At 36.7% G+C, this 18120-nt stretch overlaps 1 protein-coding gene across 8 annotated transcripts in view; it reads left to right on the top strand.

The window, feature by feature from the left end:
- LOC754108 (guanine nucleotide exchange factor DBS) overlaps positions 1-15797 on the top strand; it is a 103482-nt gene extending 87685 nt beyond the window's left edge. For 2 of the 8 annotated variants that reach the window (XM_030981814.1, XM_030981817.1), the window contains 11 exons: positions 967-1149; positions 1929-1998; positions 2612-2710; positions 3163-3255; positions 3813-3938; positions 4378-4581; positions 5662-5754; positions 6295-6370; positions 7074-7327; positions 9349-9574; positions 14289-15797. In XM_030981814.1, coding sequence (XP_030837674.1) covers positions 967-1149; positions 1929-1998; positions 2612-2710; positions 3163-3255; positions 3813-3938; positions 4378-4581; positions 5662-5754; positions 6295-6370; positions 7074-7327; positions 9349-9574; positions 14289-14308 — 1444 coding nt within the window. In that variant the 3' untranslated portion in view covers positions 14309-15797. Of the gene's footprint in view, positions 1-966; positions 1150-1928; positions 1999-2611; positions 2711-3162; positions 3256-3812; positions 3939-4377; positions 4582-5661; positions 5755-6294; positions 6371-7073; positions 7328-9348; positions 9575-12256; positions 12328-14288 lie in introns of all 8 variants that reach the window. The other 6 variants (XM_030981815.1, XM_030981820.1, XM_030981816.1 and 3 more) reach the window with 4 other exon arrangements.
- The last annotated feature ends 2323 nt before the right edge of the window (positions 15798-18120 follow it).

An 18120-nucleotide genomic window follows, 5' to 3' on the forward strand; every position in this document is an offset into this window, starting at 1 on the left:
GTCTCATTGAGGAAACCTGAAAACTAGCATTTGAATATTTATAAGTCTTTCAAGGAATACTAAATGAGCCCAAAATGTTTCATAAAAATAGAAATCCTGCAGTCTTCAGATGATATGACCCAATTTCGATTCTGAAAATGTCCGGCCAACTTTTAGACCAAAGATTTGCTTGATAACTTTGGTTCATTATTTCAGGGGCCTACATTCTGTATTTTAAACTTGTATAAGTTTTGTATAAAGACATTGCAGCACTTGCATGAGCATCTTTTAAGAGCATACACCCATTGTCTTTTGAATAGACAGAATACGATAAAGCATACAATATGATATGAAGATACAGGGGTAATAACCTGTCACTCTTGCTGAGATATTGTTTGTCTTTATCTCTGTTGCCATATATGTTAAATCTATTATTGTTGGGACAAGCAGAAAAGAATGCCAATAGTGTAATGATGCTTAGACAAAATTATCTGTTTGGAACCAAAAGGTTGTTAAATCAACAGACGATAATGTTCCCATCCCAGGATTATCTATCGAGAGAAACTCTAGTTATCATTTCACTTTCTACTCTTTCTGTAAACCCTTCTCTTTGACATCCTTGACCCAAGCTATTATAGAGATACTTTTTGTGCATGCTAACTGCTCCCAAATCCGTCTTCCATAGATTTCTTGTCATCTGTGCTGCAGTGACCACCCCATGATGATATTTCAATCATTACTTTGGTAAATGAACTTTTTATGTTAAAGTCTGTCTGTACTAGTTTGGCCAGTGGGAATTAGACCTCCCTGCAAGGTCACTGACAGATGGTTATCTCATCAAATCAGCTCTCAATTAACATAAGAAAAAGGGGATCATGGGGGACCAACAGGCACCAATTAGGCATTGTTTGCTATATAGAGGGCGCAAGTAGCTATAAGTAGTACAGTGGGGCTTTAATATTTGAAATGATTTTGTTTATTAAACAGACATGTGATCAAGGAGCTGATAGAGACAGAGAAGATCTACGTAAAGGAGCTAGAAGCGGTTTTAAACGGTTACATCAAGCAGATGGATAGCCCCGCCTTTGTGGGACAAATCCCTCCCTCGCTGCAGGGGCACACAGACGTACTATTTGCCAACTGGGAGCAGCTCTACAACTTCCACAAAAAGTAAAGAGACGGACGATGATGGGAATGAGTCTGTGATGGTGGTATTGTTTCTAGTGGGGATGGCGATGATGATGATGATGATGATGATGATGGTGGTGTTATGGTGATTTTGATGAGGATGATGTTAAAGTTGGTGATGATGATGATGATGATGATGATGGCGATGATATGGTGATGATTGTGTTGATGATGATAATGATAATGATGGTGATACTGATAGTGATGATTGTGGTAGTGGTAATGGTGATTTTAGTGGTCATGATGAGGAGGAGGAGGAGTGGGAGGCGGAGGAGGAACAGGGAGGAGGAGCGGGAGGGGAGGGGAGGGGAGAAGGAGGAGGAGGGAGAAGGAGGAGGAGGGAGGGGAGGGGAGGAGGGGGAGGAGGGGGAGGGAGGGAGGGAGAAGGAGGAGGAGGGAGGGGAGGGGAGGAGGGGGAGGGAGGGAGGGAGGGAGGGAGGGAGGGAGGGAGGGAGGGAGGGAGGGAGGGAGGGAGGGAGGGAGGAGAAGGGTGGTAATGGTGATGATGAAAGTGAGGAGGAGGAGGATAGTAGTGGTGATAACCATGATGATGAAGATGATTGTGGTTGTGATAGTAGTGATGGAGATGGGGATAATGATGATAGTTCTGCTGCTTTTGATGCCACGTCTACTGTAATAATGATAATGTGATGACCTAAATGTACATGTATAAGGGGTATTCCTGTAGAATCATTATCAACTGATGTAAACGGTTTTAATATCAAAGTCATATGATATTTCTACTTCTTCTTTTGAAACAGTAAATTCTTGGTGGAACTGGAGAATTACAGAAACACACCCACCCTAGTCGGCAAGTGCTTTGTAGATATGGTAAGTATGATACATGTACATATTTGTTTTTATTTTAAATGCTTTTTGTTTAAATATATAATTCATACATTCATACATGTTTGTTTATAGAGATCAAGCTATTTTATAGTTTATATACAATTTGCTATCATATTTCTTCTTTTTTAAGAAAAGGCTCTCTTCCTTTGATTATCTAAAAAGCAAAAATAAACCTATCGCCTCTTTGCAGGAAAGTTGTTTAGTCAAAAAATCTGACAGTTATATAGACATAAACATATTGTTGTACACTTCTAAATCTTTTTGTGTGTGTGTAGGGTAAGCCAGATTGGATTTTGATTGGAGTGTTGGGGACATTCTCAAATGCATGAAGTATCTTTTATTATTATTATTATTTATTTGGCAAAAACAAAGAAAATAACTGAATACAAGATACAAAGAGTACATTTGGAAAAAAGTCACATGGATGCCAGGAAAATAAAAAGATTAATTAAATAACTATAACCCAAAGGTCTTCTTTTCCAATCCATGTGACTTTACAGAAATGCTAACAATAAAATGGTGAGGTATAACAATTTACATGTTTTAATGTTATTGTGAAATCTTATTTTAAAATCTGTTGTCTTGATTAATACAGAAAGATGAGCTGGATCAGCTGTACAGTGTTTATTGCCAAAACAAACCCAGGTCTGAGTTATTAAGGAGAGAATGTGGCTCAAACAACACATTTTTCCAAGTAAGTCTTCAAGTTCTTTGATGTTTGATGATTGTTTACCGTACTGCTATTAATGAAAGCATGTGCTTGTAAGTATGCAACCAGGGGGCCAACAGCTTTAAGTCCTTTCTGAGGGACTTGGTAACGAGCGTTAATGCCTTACGAAAGTGCATGAGTGCATTGACTTGATCGATTGATTCAAATTTATTTCATTTCATATCAATTGTTTGCACAATAAAGAACATACTGCAGTTGACAAAATAAGTTCAAAATTATGAAATGAAACAGGAACCTACTGGAAAGCATAGCTTGTTTTGTGTAGATTCCCAAGAATAAATAAATTATATGAACATTATTTGTATAAATCATTTTAAAGTTTCTGAACAGTTTTTTTTTTTAAATGTCATTATGCAAAGTCATATTGAAATAATTGTTGTATTGAACTATGTATTCCTTTTGTTTTCTTTCATCAGGAATGCCAAAAGCAATTAGGTCACAAACTACCCCTGAGTGCTTACCTACTGAAACCCGTTCAGAGGATAACAAAGTATCAACTCCTACTGAAGGTACGATAGCGTCAACTAACAAATTGGCAACACTAACATTTGTATGCGACTGTCATGTTTCTATTGGAGTATAGTGCTTATTAGTCATGGAAATTTGAATGAATGAATAAATAAATAGTTTTCAGAGCAGAGGATATTAAAGTATCAACTTTTACTGAATGTACGATGGCACCAACTAATTAATTGGCAACACGTTTAAACATTTTTATGTGACTGTCATGTTTCTATTGGAGTATAGTGTGTATACTAGGTCATAAAACTATAAATGAATGAAAAAATGAAACCATTTCAGAGTGGAGGATATTAAAGTATCAACTCCTACTGAGGGTACGAAGACGTCAACTTACAAATTGGCAACCCTATACAGTTAAACCCGCTTTAGTGACCACCTGTCTACAATGACCACATTTTTAGTTTCCCTTGAAAATGGTTTCTCATTGAAACATGAACTAAAGGAACCTGTCTACAAAGACCACTTCTTGTGTTTTTCTTCGGCGGTCACTATATACAGGTTTGACTGTACCATCGTTAATCTTTCTTATTTTTGTTTTGATCAGGAGATGATGAGATACTCTCCAATGGAGAAAGGAGCGGACGATCTTCAGGCTGCTCTAGACTGCATGCTAACAGTACTCAAATATGTCAATGACTCCATGCATCAAGTAGCCATTACTGGTTATGAGGTAAGTCTATATTTAGACTACTTGCTAAGAGTTCGCAACTATCGTCTTTTAAAGATTATTCATCTTTCCATTGATATAAAATTGTATTTTCATTATATATATATATATCTCTAAACCTAACCTAAAATCTAATGGCAACCTTAGGTAATACCCCATATCTTAATGAAAAGCAAGTGTCATGGGAGTTAATGCTGGAGCACTGTCACCATGGCATGTGTCTTCAATTCCATTTCACAATCTCTATAGGTTTCCACGGTGAGTGAGTATCCATGATCAACGGCCTTTATGTAAGGTCAACAAAATGAAAGAGTAATAACAACACCCATTTCATTTAGGCTTAAACATGGTGGTATCGAAAACCTTTCATTGTAGAGCCCCTCTCGTGTACCGGTAAGCTGTATTCAAGCTACTTCTTTTTGTTTTTCTTCTCGAATCACAGGGAACCCTTTCTGATCTTGGCAAGCTGCTCATGCAAGGTCCCCTCCATATGTGGACGGAGCACAAGAGTCGTCACAATCTCAAAGACATCCGACAGAAGCGCATGCAACGTCACATCTTCCTCTACGAGAAGGCGGTGCTCTTCTGCAAGCGGCGGGGGGACATCAGCGACAAAACGTTCTACGGCTACAAAAACAGTATTCCTGTAAGTTTATCCTTGTTGCACTTTTTCATAACTGTACATGTAGTTAAAGATAAAGACCAGTTATGGTCATGCGATTGCATTGTGAAAGAAACGTTGTGGAATCGATCAGAAAAGGGTTGATCATCTAGCATATAAGTATTGGTGTGTACTGCAAGGTTCTGGAATCATCAAAATGATAAGAAATTTGGCCCAGTCTTGGTAAAGTTACAAGCACTGTACACAGAAAGATGTATATGGGACTAGGCGCACATGCACGACATGTGCGTTATATCTATCAGGTCCAAATAGATATAATAATTTACCAAATATATCAATTAGTAGACGATTTCTTGGCAAAATTTGTATGATCACGTATTAGTCAAAACATATTCTTTCACATTATTGGTATAAATACAAGCTTCCATTTAATTTTTTTGAGAGTAGGGCGTTTCCAAAACTGGTGTTTACCTTTAAGTAGGAGTTCAATCATAATGATGACAGATTGCACTTCTAGAATATAAATAAACTGCTTTCTTCTCTGATTCTTTTGTGAAAGAATCGGTCACAAATTATCCTGTATGATAACAGTAGTGATATTGCCATATCTAACATCTGAAAGCCAGAAAGGTGTTAATTCTGTGTTACAGCATATGAGTTAACGCCCTTCTGGCTCCAAACAGACGATATAAGGCTCTTATGTACTATATAATTTTATCACTATTTAAAAAACAAGTTGATTATAATAAACATTACAAATATGAATCAAAGCATCAGGTTTTACTTCAAGTTCGTTTAAATTTAATAGAATGTAATAATCACCAAGAGTTGTATTGAAGAGACATGAATCTGGTTATAATGGATCCTGGATTTTTTCAAGAATGAATATTGCTGCAATTCCTCCTTTTGATTTGGCTGCGAGAGCTCTATCTACATGTAAATCATGCAGCAGATCTTAATACTGGGATTTACACCCAAAAGAACTTCTGAAGAAATCTCTCCAACAAAGCTTCCAAACATTCAATATATGGAGAGAAAAAATTTGTGGAGTATAACCATGAATCTGATTGATTTTCACCTGTTTTGCATGTTGTTATTTTCCAGACACCGTCCTTAGGTTTGACAGAGCATGTGAAAGGAGACAAGAAGAAGTTTGAGTTATGGCTCGGTGGTAGAGTAGAAGTCTTCATCTTACAGGTGAGCAGGATGATGAAATGAGGATGGAGGAAGAATGATGATGATAATGGTGATGATGATGATGATGATGATGATGATGATGATGATTATGATGATGGTGGTGATGGTGATGAATGATGGTGGTGATGGTGATGATGAGGATGCTGGTGATGATGATGATGATGATGGGAATGATGATGATGATGATGATGATGATGATGATGATGATGATGATGATGATGGTGATGATGGTGATGGTGGTGGTGGTGATGGTGGTGGTGGTGGTGGTGATGATGATGATGATGATGATGATGATGATGATAGTGGTGGTGGTGGTGGTGAGGATGTTGGTGGTGATGGTGATGGTGGTGGTGATGGTGATGGTGGTGGTGATGATGATGATTATGATGATGATGATGATAATGATGATGATGATGATGATGATGATGATAATGATGTTGATGATGATGAGGAGGAGGAGGAGGAGGATTATGATGATAGTATCATTAGAAGGGCACTCTATTATTTCTAATATTTTATTTTGTCACTCTCCAAATCTAGGCACCAACAGAATCTGACAAGATAGCATGGACTAAGGCAATCAGACAAGCCCTTCTAACCAACAAGGAGCAGACAGGTATGAACAGAACCACATGATATGTGTAAGGGGGACCTTTCACACTTGGCTCTTTCCTTTCTTTGTTGTACCCCATCCTTTACTTCAAGTGAATATGTTAGGTGATTCTCTATAGGAATGTACTGTGAAATTAAACAGAAGCAGCTGTCAGTTCACTGGTGGGGTTTATTTGTCTGATATAATTAATGGCATTTTGGGGTTGCGACACACTTTCTCGTCTTAAAAGGTAGCAGAATTTGAAAAAGGATAATCAAAATACATGTACCGTTCACCTGGGTAAACAGTTATAAAGGTAAATACAGAACAGACAAAAAACATGATAATGCTGCTGTAATTACATAGAGAGGGATGTCATTGTTCGTCCCTAAAGTACATGTAGGAATATATAGTTTTCTTTGATAGCTCAAGGGAGAATTGAAAAGTGGCCTCTATGGGCAAATCCTCATGTACTATTTCCTTAATAATACTCTTGTTTTTATGAGAAATATTATCCAACGGGAAATGGAATCGTTATAGAGTGATGGTCTTCCTCTAGATAGATGGTATCTAAAGTAAGATTGACTGTCCCTTTATTTTAACCCATTACACTCTCGGATTAGGTGGTTCCTGTAGTAAACCTATGAGCAATATGAGAATTCAGTAGCCAATGGGTGAATTAGACGTCAATTAAAAGTCATGGGTCAATTCTTTTTTTTTAATGCAGGGAGAAAAATCTCAGCTACACAGAAGCCAATCATTGAGAATCACGTAGAAGCGTTGCACGCCAACACCAACGCGGGTAACAACAATGGTCTCTCACTCCCTTCACCGACCAGCGACTCGTCGTCAGCGGGTAGCGCAAATCCCTCGCTTACAAGTGAGCCCTCGTTAGAGAACGATGAGGAATACGACGACTGGGGCAGCGCAGAGTTCACCGATTCAGAAGATGAGATATTAGATCGGGATTGCCTGTCTGAAGTGAGTACAAGTAGAGGAGGACTGTTTTCTTCTGTATGTGTGTGTGTCTCTCTGTCTCTGTATGTCTGTCTCTCTCTTTCTCTGTCTCTCTCTCTCTGTCTCTGTCTCTGCCTCTCTCTCTCTCTTGCTCTCTCTCTGTCTCTCTTTCTCTCTGTCTCTCTCTCTCTCTGTCTCTGTTTCTCTCTGTCTGTCTCTCTCTCTCTTGCTCTCTCTCACTCTCTCTGTCTCTCTCTCTCCCTCTCCCACTCTCTCTATCTCTATCTTTTTCTCTCTCCTTCCTCTTTCCCTGTTTTTTCTCTCATTCATACTTTGTTTTCCTGCACACTTTTTTTCCCTAGAGACTAGAGAATTAATTATTATTTAAATGTATGTTGGACAACAAGAACAACAAAATACCAGTTACAATATCTGTTTCTCAATGGCATCTGTTCTTTTCATTTTTACGTAACATGTCAGGCATATCTCTTTCTTTCGTACTCCATCTTTCCATTTTCTCTTTCGCTTTTTTCTTTCCTCACTTCCTGTCCCAGTCTATCTATTGTTTTTGTGACCTCTTCCTCTCAAATCATCTCTACATCTACAACCTCTCTCTGTCTCTTTCTCTCTCTGCCTATCTTTCTCCAATGCATTACGTATTTCTCTTAAAGCCCCACTGCACTACTTATAGCTACTTGCGCCCTCTATATAGCAAACAATGCCTAATCTGTAACCATTGGTCCCCCATGGTCCCTTTTTGTCTCGCCTGCGTAGCAAAAAGCGAGACATAGGCGCCGCTTTTTCCGGTGACGGCGGCGGCGACGGCGACGGCGACGGCGTCAACATCAAAAACTTAACCTAAGGTTAAGTTTTTGAATTTTTGGTATAATTTTTAAAGTATAAGTTCTTAGTCAATGAAACTTTGACTATAGGGTAATCAAGTATCCCCAATCATGTGAGTAGAATTTCAGATCACAAAGTCAAGGTCAAAGGTCATTTCAGGTCAACAGACTTGGACTATGTTGTAGCATCATCATCGAAAACTTAACCTAAGGTTAAGTTTTTGAATTTTTGATATAATTTTGAAAGTATAAGTTCTTAGTCAATGAAACTTGGACTATAGGGTTATCAAGTCTCCCCAATCATGTGAGTAGAATTTCAGGTCACTAAGTTAAGGTCAAAGGCCATTTAAGGTCAACAAACTCAGACTTTGTTGTGGCATCAACATTAAGATTTTCAAAATGCTTCTTCTTCGTTATTTTTCAACAGATTTTGATTCTGATTGTTTCATATGATAGGGCTAGGAGGGGCTTTAAAATTTCTACACAGAATCGTGAAATTCATTATCTATGCTAATTTATGCAAATTTATTCGAAATCACAAAAAAGGCTTCTTCTCCTTCATTTCTCGACCGATTTTGATTTGGTTTGCTTTATATCGTAGAGCTAACTTTGGTACACTAAACTTCTACACAGAATTTTGAAATTGTTCTCCATTAATTAATTATGGTAATTAATGCAAATTTATTCCAAAAATAACAAAAATTGCTTCTTTTCCCTCATCTCTTGACCGATTTTGCCTTATCTGGTAGAGCTAAATTTGGAACAATAAACTTCTACACAGAATTGTGAGATTTTGCTCCATTGATTATTTATGGTACTTTATGCAAATGAAATGAAATCATGTCCCTTCCAGGGCATCAAGTTTCTATTTTTTGACCAGTTCAAAAGTGTACCACATAAAATTTACGATATTTGTTGTTGTGAGATGCGGATGAGCGCTACGTCATTGACGTTCTGGTTTATCATATTGAATTGCGTTATGCAGGCGAGACCGCCGAGAGCGTTTCCCTTGTTTCTTATGTTAATTGATAGCTGATTGGATGAGATAACCACCTGTCAGTGACCATGCAGGGAGGTCTAATTCCCCCTGGCCAAACTAGTGCAGACGGGCTTTAAAGACTTTGTAGACCCTCAAAATGAGATTTGCAAGAATACCATCCTCATCTAACGTGTGTTTCCCTCTCTCTCTCTCTCTCTCTCCAGCCCGTCGACATGAACCAGTACGTGGTGCTCGCCGAGTACAACGTGGTCGAGCCCGGGGAGCTGTCCGTGCGGGAGGGGGAGATCGTCGATGTGCAGAAGGTCGGTAAATCGGGGTGGTGGCTGGTGCGCAAGCACTCGAACGCCGACCAGGGCTGGGTGCCGGCCAGCTACCTGGAAATGCTTGCTAGTCGCATCTCGCGTTCAAACCACTCCCTAAGCAGTCAAGGTTTGCATGGCTTTACGTTTTGTTTTATGATTTCTCTATGATTTTATTTTATATTTTGTTTGAATTTTGTTCACATTATGATTTCTCTATGATTGTGTTTGAATTTTATGATTATTTTATGATTTTCTTATTCATTTTGTTTGATTTTAGTGCAAAATTAATGTCATTTCTGTTATGATTTCTGTATGATTTTTTTTTTCATTTTGTTTGATTCTAATGCAAATTTCATTTCATTTTTGTTATGATTTTCTGTTTGATTTTTGATTGATTTTTATGATGTATGATTTTATCATGTAATTTGTTTTTAGTTTTTTGCTTCCCTCAAGATCTAAAAAAAAAATTAATTTGAGTTTTTTATTTATCTTACTTTTTTCTTTTTTTTGTCCACTGTTTAGTCTGTTATTTTACCATATTTTCTGTTATGATTTCTCTTATATTTTTGCGCCTGCTGCAAGCATTGCATAGTTAGAAAACAGCACTTCTCTAATAGATACAAATACTGAATATAACCTGCATATACATGTACATGGAAGTTGCTTCCTTTATATCATCATATGGAAGGAATACTAGGGTCCTGTATTAAAAAGAGTTGTGATTGATTCAAACCAATCTCTAGTCCTAATCGATTGCAAGTTTGCACTCTCCTGTCTCTGATTTGCATAGTTGCGATTGATATCAATAGCTAACGGTTAATTTATTCAAATCTTTTTTAAGACAGGGCCCAGATCAGATTATTAATCCCTGATGCCATAACAAAAAAAAATTACTTAATTTAACAAAATTCTCAAATCCCTATGTGAAGATTACTCATGGGATATGATGCAGTTGTGTATATCATGCATTGTCCATGGACACTAGTCCAAGATTTGTTTCTTGGGCATAGTGTCCATTGGTTTAAACCTTCATTTGATTAAACAAATTTGTCTGTTTGGAGCCAGAAAGGTATTAACTCATATACTTTAACACAGACTTATCACCCTTCTGGCTCTCAAAAAAATATATATCTGTTACTAGGCTTATTGTACAATTGTATATTCAAATGACTCCTGGCAATGTTTTCATTTTTGTTCTTATATTGTTGCATTATGAATACATGTATATGCTTGACTTAGCATGATTATTGTATGTGGTACTTGACTTGTTATCAATGCAGTATATGTATCCAAGCCCCATTTCAATCAACTGTAAGGCTGCGCCTGTTCAAAATATGCCAAAAAATTGGTCTACTAGTAGTTGAAAGAAATTTAAATTTTGAAACATATCAAAAAATAATTTTCACTAGAGGATTCATTTCATTTTTTTCTTCTTCATTTTCACAAAGCCACAAGTCACACCCTTATACATGACCTGAACATTACAGAAAACCTTAAGTTATTTCTTTGGGTGAGGTTTTCTTTAACATACATGTCACTAAGTCATTGAAATGCAAAGAAACAACAGTTCAAGAGATGGAGGATACCAAATGCATTGGTAGTAAAAAAAATTTAAAAAAATGATAGTGCTGAGTGGCACGAAGACTTCAATGTAACATGCATATTATTTTCATGGTGTGTTTTGCTCGGGTTTTGTTACCTTGTTTTGTTAATCTGTTATTGACTGCCAAGGGAATTTTTATGAATTTCTTCACATATATCACAACCATGATTAGGTTCTCCACCAACCCGTTTTTATATTTAATGCAAAAGCTTACACGAGACAGTATTTTTCATGTTTGCTTTGTAAGAATTTAGCGTTGACTACATATTGAATATAATTTTGTTTAATCTGACAGCAGTTCCTTTCAAAAGGTTTAAATGTACAAATGTACCAGGGGGTGCAGGAAAAAGATGGTAACCACAATGTTACCTTCTTGGGGGGGGGGGGGGGGGGGGGGGGTTGTTGAGTAAAAAATATATATATTTTTTTTTAGTGCTCACTACCCCCCCCCCCCCCCCCCCCCCCCCCCCCCCCCCCCCCCCCTCTCTTCCACCGGCTGGATCCACTCCTGTGTCAACAGAGAAAATTAATCTATTTTCGTTTTGTCTTGAAGTTTGTCCATGCATGAGAGCTAGAAAAGAGTAAATCTGTGGTTCTACCCGAATTGATGTGTATTTAACATATCCTTTTACAAATTAATGAAACAATTCTTGCAAAACAAAGCTAATTTTCGTCATATGAAGAGCCATGCAGATGGATCCATGTTATTCTTATACTAATTTATTTCCTTGTATCACAAAGTTCTTACAATATGATATTAATATACTTGGGGGAGAGACAAAGGGTAGATATTGCCATTCTGAATTTTCAGAAGGGACATTTAACTCCATAATGGCGTTGGTCAACTATTAGAACTACAAAGATTTACCACAACCAGCTTTTGGCACACATCCATGTATATATACAATGTACCGTGGCCATTTGTTCCAAACGATTCAGTAGAGTTTTGGTCTATAGAAAATAAATTTTGAATAAGATATTTTTTAAATAGCAATATTATTTTTCCATTTCTTATTAACCTAACCATATTATTATCACTTTCTTCATCTCTCTCTCTCTCTCGTTTAATGAAAACTTAACCCCACCCACCTCCATCCTAACCATGCTAAAAACTCTTCATCTCTCCTGCATTATTAACCCCCATCACATGCTTGCCGATGCCATCCTTCATCTCGTCCCTTCCCATCATCCATTGCGGCCAAACAGACTCCTTCTACATCTGAGGAGGTCAGCTGATCATTGATCAGTGCGTGGGCTAGAGAGGGAGCCCTTCAGAGGTAAGAGAGTTCAAGGGTTGATCGTGTCGTGAATTGAAGTGCAGACTTTTACTTGTAGACTTTTGCAGTGATTACGTATAATTTCAGAAGTGACAGTTTTTTTAGTTTTTAATACTGTAAAGATTTTTATGATTTAGTCAGCTGATTTGGGCCAAGGAAGGTTTGCGTTGATGTGCCTTGCAGACTTGTTCTTATACACTTTTTGCAGTGATTAATTCCAGAAGTGACTTTTTTTTCTATGATTAAGTTTGCTGACTATAAATCAGTGGGATATAGAGGGAGCCCTGTTGAAGCAAGGGAGTTGGAAGGGTTTCTTGGGTCTTGAATTGAAGTGCAGACCTGTTCCTTTACAATTTTGCAGTGACTAACTACAACAGATTTGTTTTTAATATAGTTATTTGTGTCAGCTGATTTGGACAGTGGTCTAAAGAGGGAGCCTTTCAGATGTACAATGTAAGGGCATTATTAGAAAAGGTTGTTCCTGACTTGAATTGTAGTGAGAACTTGTCATTTAAGAAATCCTTTTTTGCCGAGGGAAGGCAGATAAGAGAGAGAGCGGAGGGTGGAGGGAGGGAGAGAGAGGTGAGAGTTGGAATTTGGACTGAAGATGTAAATGAGGGATTTAAATTTATTAAAAGGGTACATGACAGAGACTGATTTGATACTGAATGTCCTGTTTTCATGCTATATTCAGTATTCAGACTTTTCTTGATCTTTGTTCGGGTGCTCTTCTATCAACAATTTTAATTGAAGAAAGCTTGCTTTTTAAGCACTTACATTTATTCTTCTATTCTGGCATTTAATTGCATAACCCTCTGCTTAAGTATTGCGAAAAAAATATAAAGATTGGCACTTTTTGCGCAAAAACATTAATTATCAAATTCCGTTAAAAGAATATAACACTCACCTACCAATTTCTTTTTTACCAAATGACAATTTTTCTCAAACTTGCTGTCATTTTACATTTATAACTTTCATTGTGACGTCATAATCTAACATTTTCTAACTTCCTTTGTGACATCATAACTAACATCTGCTCATAATCATAACTAACCTAGCATGGACTCGTGTATAATCATTGGGGTAAAAAGTTTCATCTGAACATTGTAAAGAGTCAGGGGAGGATTCGTAATGAAATTCAATTCAAAAGGCTTACTCGACATATAAAATACATATCCACTGGCCTTCATTCCAGAAATTGATCAGCCATCAAGCCAAATAGATTGAATGGCTCACTGGGAAAACCACCCAGGCATATTCTCCCCCATGGCCAGTCCGCCCCTGTATTAAGTGGATAATTTGCAGTTACTTTCATTGTGCATTGTTCTACTGTACGGTATATAAAATGTACAAATGTAAAAAGCTACATACATGTACTCATAATAATAATGATAATAGTGGGTTCTTGGATAGCGCTCATGTTTGTCAGACTTGACACTCCTCAGTGGCGCTCTACAATTCATACCCTGGCTTTAGCATGGCTGTCATTACTGCACTCTAGCATTACAAGGAATAAGTTCCTGCCAGGTACTAATTTACATCACCTGGGTCGAGTGTGGCAAATGTAGATTGTTGTCTTGCCAAAGGACATTAGTACCGCGGCGGGAATTGTACCATGGTCCAACCGTCATTTTGATTAAAGTCCGGTGACGTATCCACGCGACCACGACACCTCTACATGTATGTCTCATGCTGTACATTTCGTACCCAACTTTAAGCCCCACTGCACTACTTGTAGCTACTTGCTCCCTCTATATAGAAAACAATGCCTACCGGTAATCGGTGACCATTGGTCCCCCATGAGCCTCTTTTTCTTATGTTAATTGAGAGCTGAGTTGATGAATTAACCACCTGTCAGTGACGTACCAGCAGGGTGGTCTAATCCCTCCTGGCCAAACTAGTGCAGACGGGCTTTAAACTAATCGTTTTCTGTCTTTCTTTCTATTCATCCTTTCCAACAGAGAGTCCGGATGAACGGTAAACACAGAAGAGTGAACGGCAAGAGATGAGACACCGTGACCCCTTGACCTACCTTGACCTACCTATCTTTGTTGCGTGCTGGTCACACAGTCAGACACTCTTAACCCTCAGACTACTGAATGCTCCAGTTCCCATAGGCTTGACACAGGGACACACCCGGTTTCCAGGAGGCAACAGGTTAAGTGCCCTCCAGCAGTCGAGCATACATAACTAAAAACTTCCCATGTCATACAACATTCCCGCTTCCATGCTAAAAGCTTATGGGAGACCAAACTGTAGCTATTTTCCGATTTAGATGTCGCGTATATTTGGAGAGATTTCGGGGAAAAACAGCAAGAATTGGACAACAAATTTTTTATTGTGAATGGTGACGCTGAATATTGGACACTTGACTTCATGAAGTTGCATCGTTTGGCAGATCGAGAGACGAGTCATTTTTAGATGTTGAAATACAGCATTTGATTAATCATGAAGAAACATGTATCCCTACAAAGCACCACCTACATATATATATATGCATGTAGGCGTTAACTGCTACTCCTGTGTAGAGAGAGGCAACTGTGGATGAAATGCCCAATATCAGGGAGAAAGGATCAGTTGGCTTGGATTTGAACCTCTGACCCTACGATTGCACACGAGTGACATAACCAGCAGACCAGTTGGAACGGCATCCTGGAGAATACATTCCGTGGAGCATCACCATGACAACAAAGATGGAGAATGGATGTCAGGATTGTATGGCGCCCTCATCGTAATTTCTACTTATTTTCTCTCTTCTCACAATAAATTTATGTCGTGAAAGCTGTTAGCTCACCTATGACGTCTTTTCCAATATACAGCGTTAGGGAAAGAAATATACACTACTAATAGTGTTTAATGTATTACATAATCATGTACGGTCTCATAATGCTTACCAACCTATACATATGATCTTTTCATAACCAAAAGGGCAATAACTGTTAAAGTACATGTTCCTCAGAAAGTATCTGCTTAAATTTGTTTCAGCTGTCACATTTAATTGATTAATTCAATAGAGCAAAGAAAGAGATTAACAAATACTCACTGTTTTTGACTAGTTTCAGGCTCTCTTTAAAATAATATTCTTAGTAAAGTGATCCATAACTACAGTTTGCAAAAAAACTTACTTTCTTTTAATAGACTGTTATGATAAGCAGATCACTTTTTATATGGATCCACCTGAAATTTGAAACGGTTCATTAACTTTTTTAACTGGATGATATACCCTTGATAAACTATACCTTTGGAATAAAAAGAGATCATATACTCAATACATGTATGTATTACTCTATACAGCATACTTAAACCAATATGGGCATTTCTAATTACTCCCTAGATTTTGTTTTTATATTGGTAAGAAAGAGCAAATACTTGAGAAGGAGTGTCGATATGCCTTTTTTCGTAATGTAATCAAAGTTAATGCATACGTCTTTGTGAATTAGTGCCTCGATACAACTGATTCCGTTCACCTGTTACGATTAATTGTATTTCAATAGTCAAAATGCAAATTGCATATAATATGTGTTGTTAATGTATGCCATTCGCATCCTGACTATTGAGAAATTCAATTATTTGTAACAGGTGAATGAAATAATTTATATTGAGGCACTTCACAAAGACCTGTGCATTAAATTTGGTTACATTACAAAAATGGGTTATTCTCGACATCAACCAAAAATCTTTACGTTCTACCTCTACTTACAGTCATATTATGTTATGTGCTCGTAGAATCTCATAATGAATGTACACGTTTTAAAAATCTGAAATGAATTGATTTAATCTTCCAATTTTTTGTTGTCATGCTAACTTTTTGTTCTGTGGTGCACAAAATGCAGTTCATTTTCTTTTTATTAGCAATAATTCATGCTTCTATTAGTATTTTATTCAAAAAGAAACGCTTATTTAGAGTTAATTGTTTCACTCATCCATTCATTATTTTAATTTGGTTGTTGATTTTGTTGCTGTTATTGCTATAACACCTTTTCTGTAAGATTAAAATGAGATTTGAAAAATAATGATCTTATATATGATTATATGTAAATATATTACAAAATTGCCAATTTGAGGATGCTTAATGATTAACTTGCCAGTGCGTATAACAGTAGCCTTTGTTTTATGTTTCCACATATCCGTTGAGAAAAGTAAATGATTTGATTTCATGTAATATTATATATTTTCCTTCTTTGCTGTCTTTTCATAGAAAAGCGTTTTAGTTGCATTTGTTGTTTGGCATAAGAGATACATCTATCAATAGAATATGATTTTATGGTTTTATAGAAAACACTTTTCACTTTGAGCATTACATAACGATTATGTTTAGTGTACCATTGTCAAAAAGTTAAGAGGTCTAAATATTTTACAGGGTGTTTTTTCTTTGTATAAATCAGGTTGTGAATGAATGACCGATTTGTTTTGCAATATATTTGATTTCAGTGACATTCGTCTTTTATTAGTGATTTGTACATGCTATATCAAGAAGCAGTTTCTATTTGCCCTTGTGGTTTTTGCATGATGGTTCATATAAACATTTATCACTTATACAAACCTTCACTGTAATTCATCCAATATCACTCTCCATTTGTGTTTGCTTTGTCAGAAAGGAATCATTTTGCAGCATTAATCTCATAGAATGAACATATAAATTAGCCATTACATTTATATATTCCTGCTTGCAATGCATAGCAACTTGCTATTAAACATCATTGTTTGGGTATGCGTGCATTATGAACATCCATGGTGAGAATAACTATTGGCGTATGTGCTTAAATGTATATCTGTTATAAATTACTTGCAAGCTATCAGATTTTGTTGTGTTCTGTAAATGAATTGAATTATTTATGTATTTATACTTGGTTTTATAGTGTTTTTTGTTATGTTACTATCCATTCTCATACTTCTATTTTCTAGACAAATTAAATTTGTTCAAGTAGGATAAATTTATTTATGCCAGATTCCATATACATGTACATTTATAATTGTTTATGTGCAAATCTATCTTTACATTGAGCCAAAGAAGTATCGCATTTATAGAGAAAATTGTATATTCCCAGAAAATCATGTTTTACATACCAATGCCAGAAATGGAAATGTGTGTTTAATGGTTCAGTAAAATTCAACAGCGGGGAAATGGGCCAAAGAATTAGGACTTTGAACCCATATCGATATATATCTATCCTTTCCTTATTTTTTCATCATTCTTCCTCCATTTTGTTTAGACTTTCCTTCTTAAAATCATCTTTTTCTTATTCTGTTTCTTTCTCCCCATTCTCTACTCTTCTTTTCTCATGTCACAACTTCTCCATCCACCTCTTTCACTCTCTCTCTCTCTCTCTCTTTCCCTCTTTTTATCTCTCCTCGTGTTTCCTTCGTCCCACTCCTTTTCCTTCATCCCTCTCTCTTTCCCTTTCCCCTTCTTATTTGTATACCCACTCTCTATCTCTCTCTCACAAACACACAGTCACTTTTCTTTCATCTTTTCTCTCTCTTAACAACTATTGTATGTTAAAAAAAAGGGATATCGAAGCAATGTATTCGGGTTATAAATCATAATTTAATACAAAAATAAATGATTGTTAGGTGTAAAATATTTTCAAAGAAATATTACCCACAATCACATAACAGTAGAACTGTATTAAACTAAAGATTAATGTTGATTATATAAAACAAAAATATATATAAAAGTAACGATAAGTTGTTTCCATTAATGTTGTAATGACAGCTTGATTTTGTCATCTTGATTTTTTTTTTCCTGGAAATATTTATTCGAAATGTTAAATACTTTTTGAACCCACCTTT

This window comes from Strongylocentrotus purpuratus, unplaced genomic scaffold (genome assembly GCF_000002235.5).
Source record: "Strongylocentrotus purpuratus isolate Spur 01 unplaced genomic scaffold, Spur_5.0 spur5_scaffold_12, whole genome shotgun sequence".
Taxonomy (NCBI): Eukaryota; Metazoa; Echinodermata; class Echinoidea; order Camarodonta; family Strongylocentrotidae; genus Strongylocentrotus; species Strongylocentrotus purpuratus.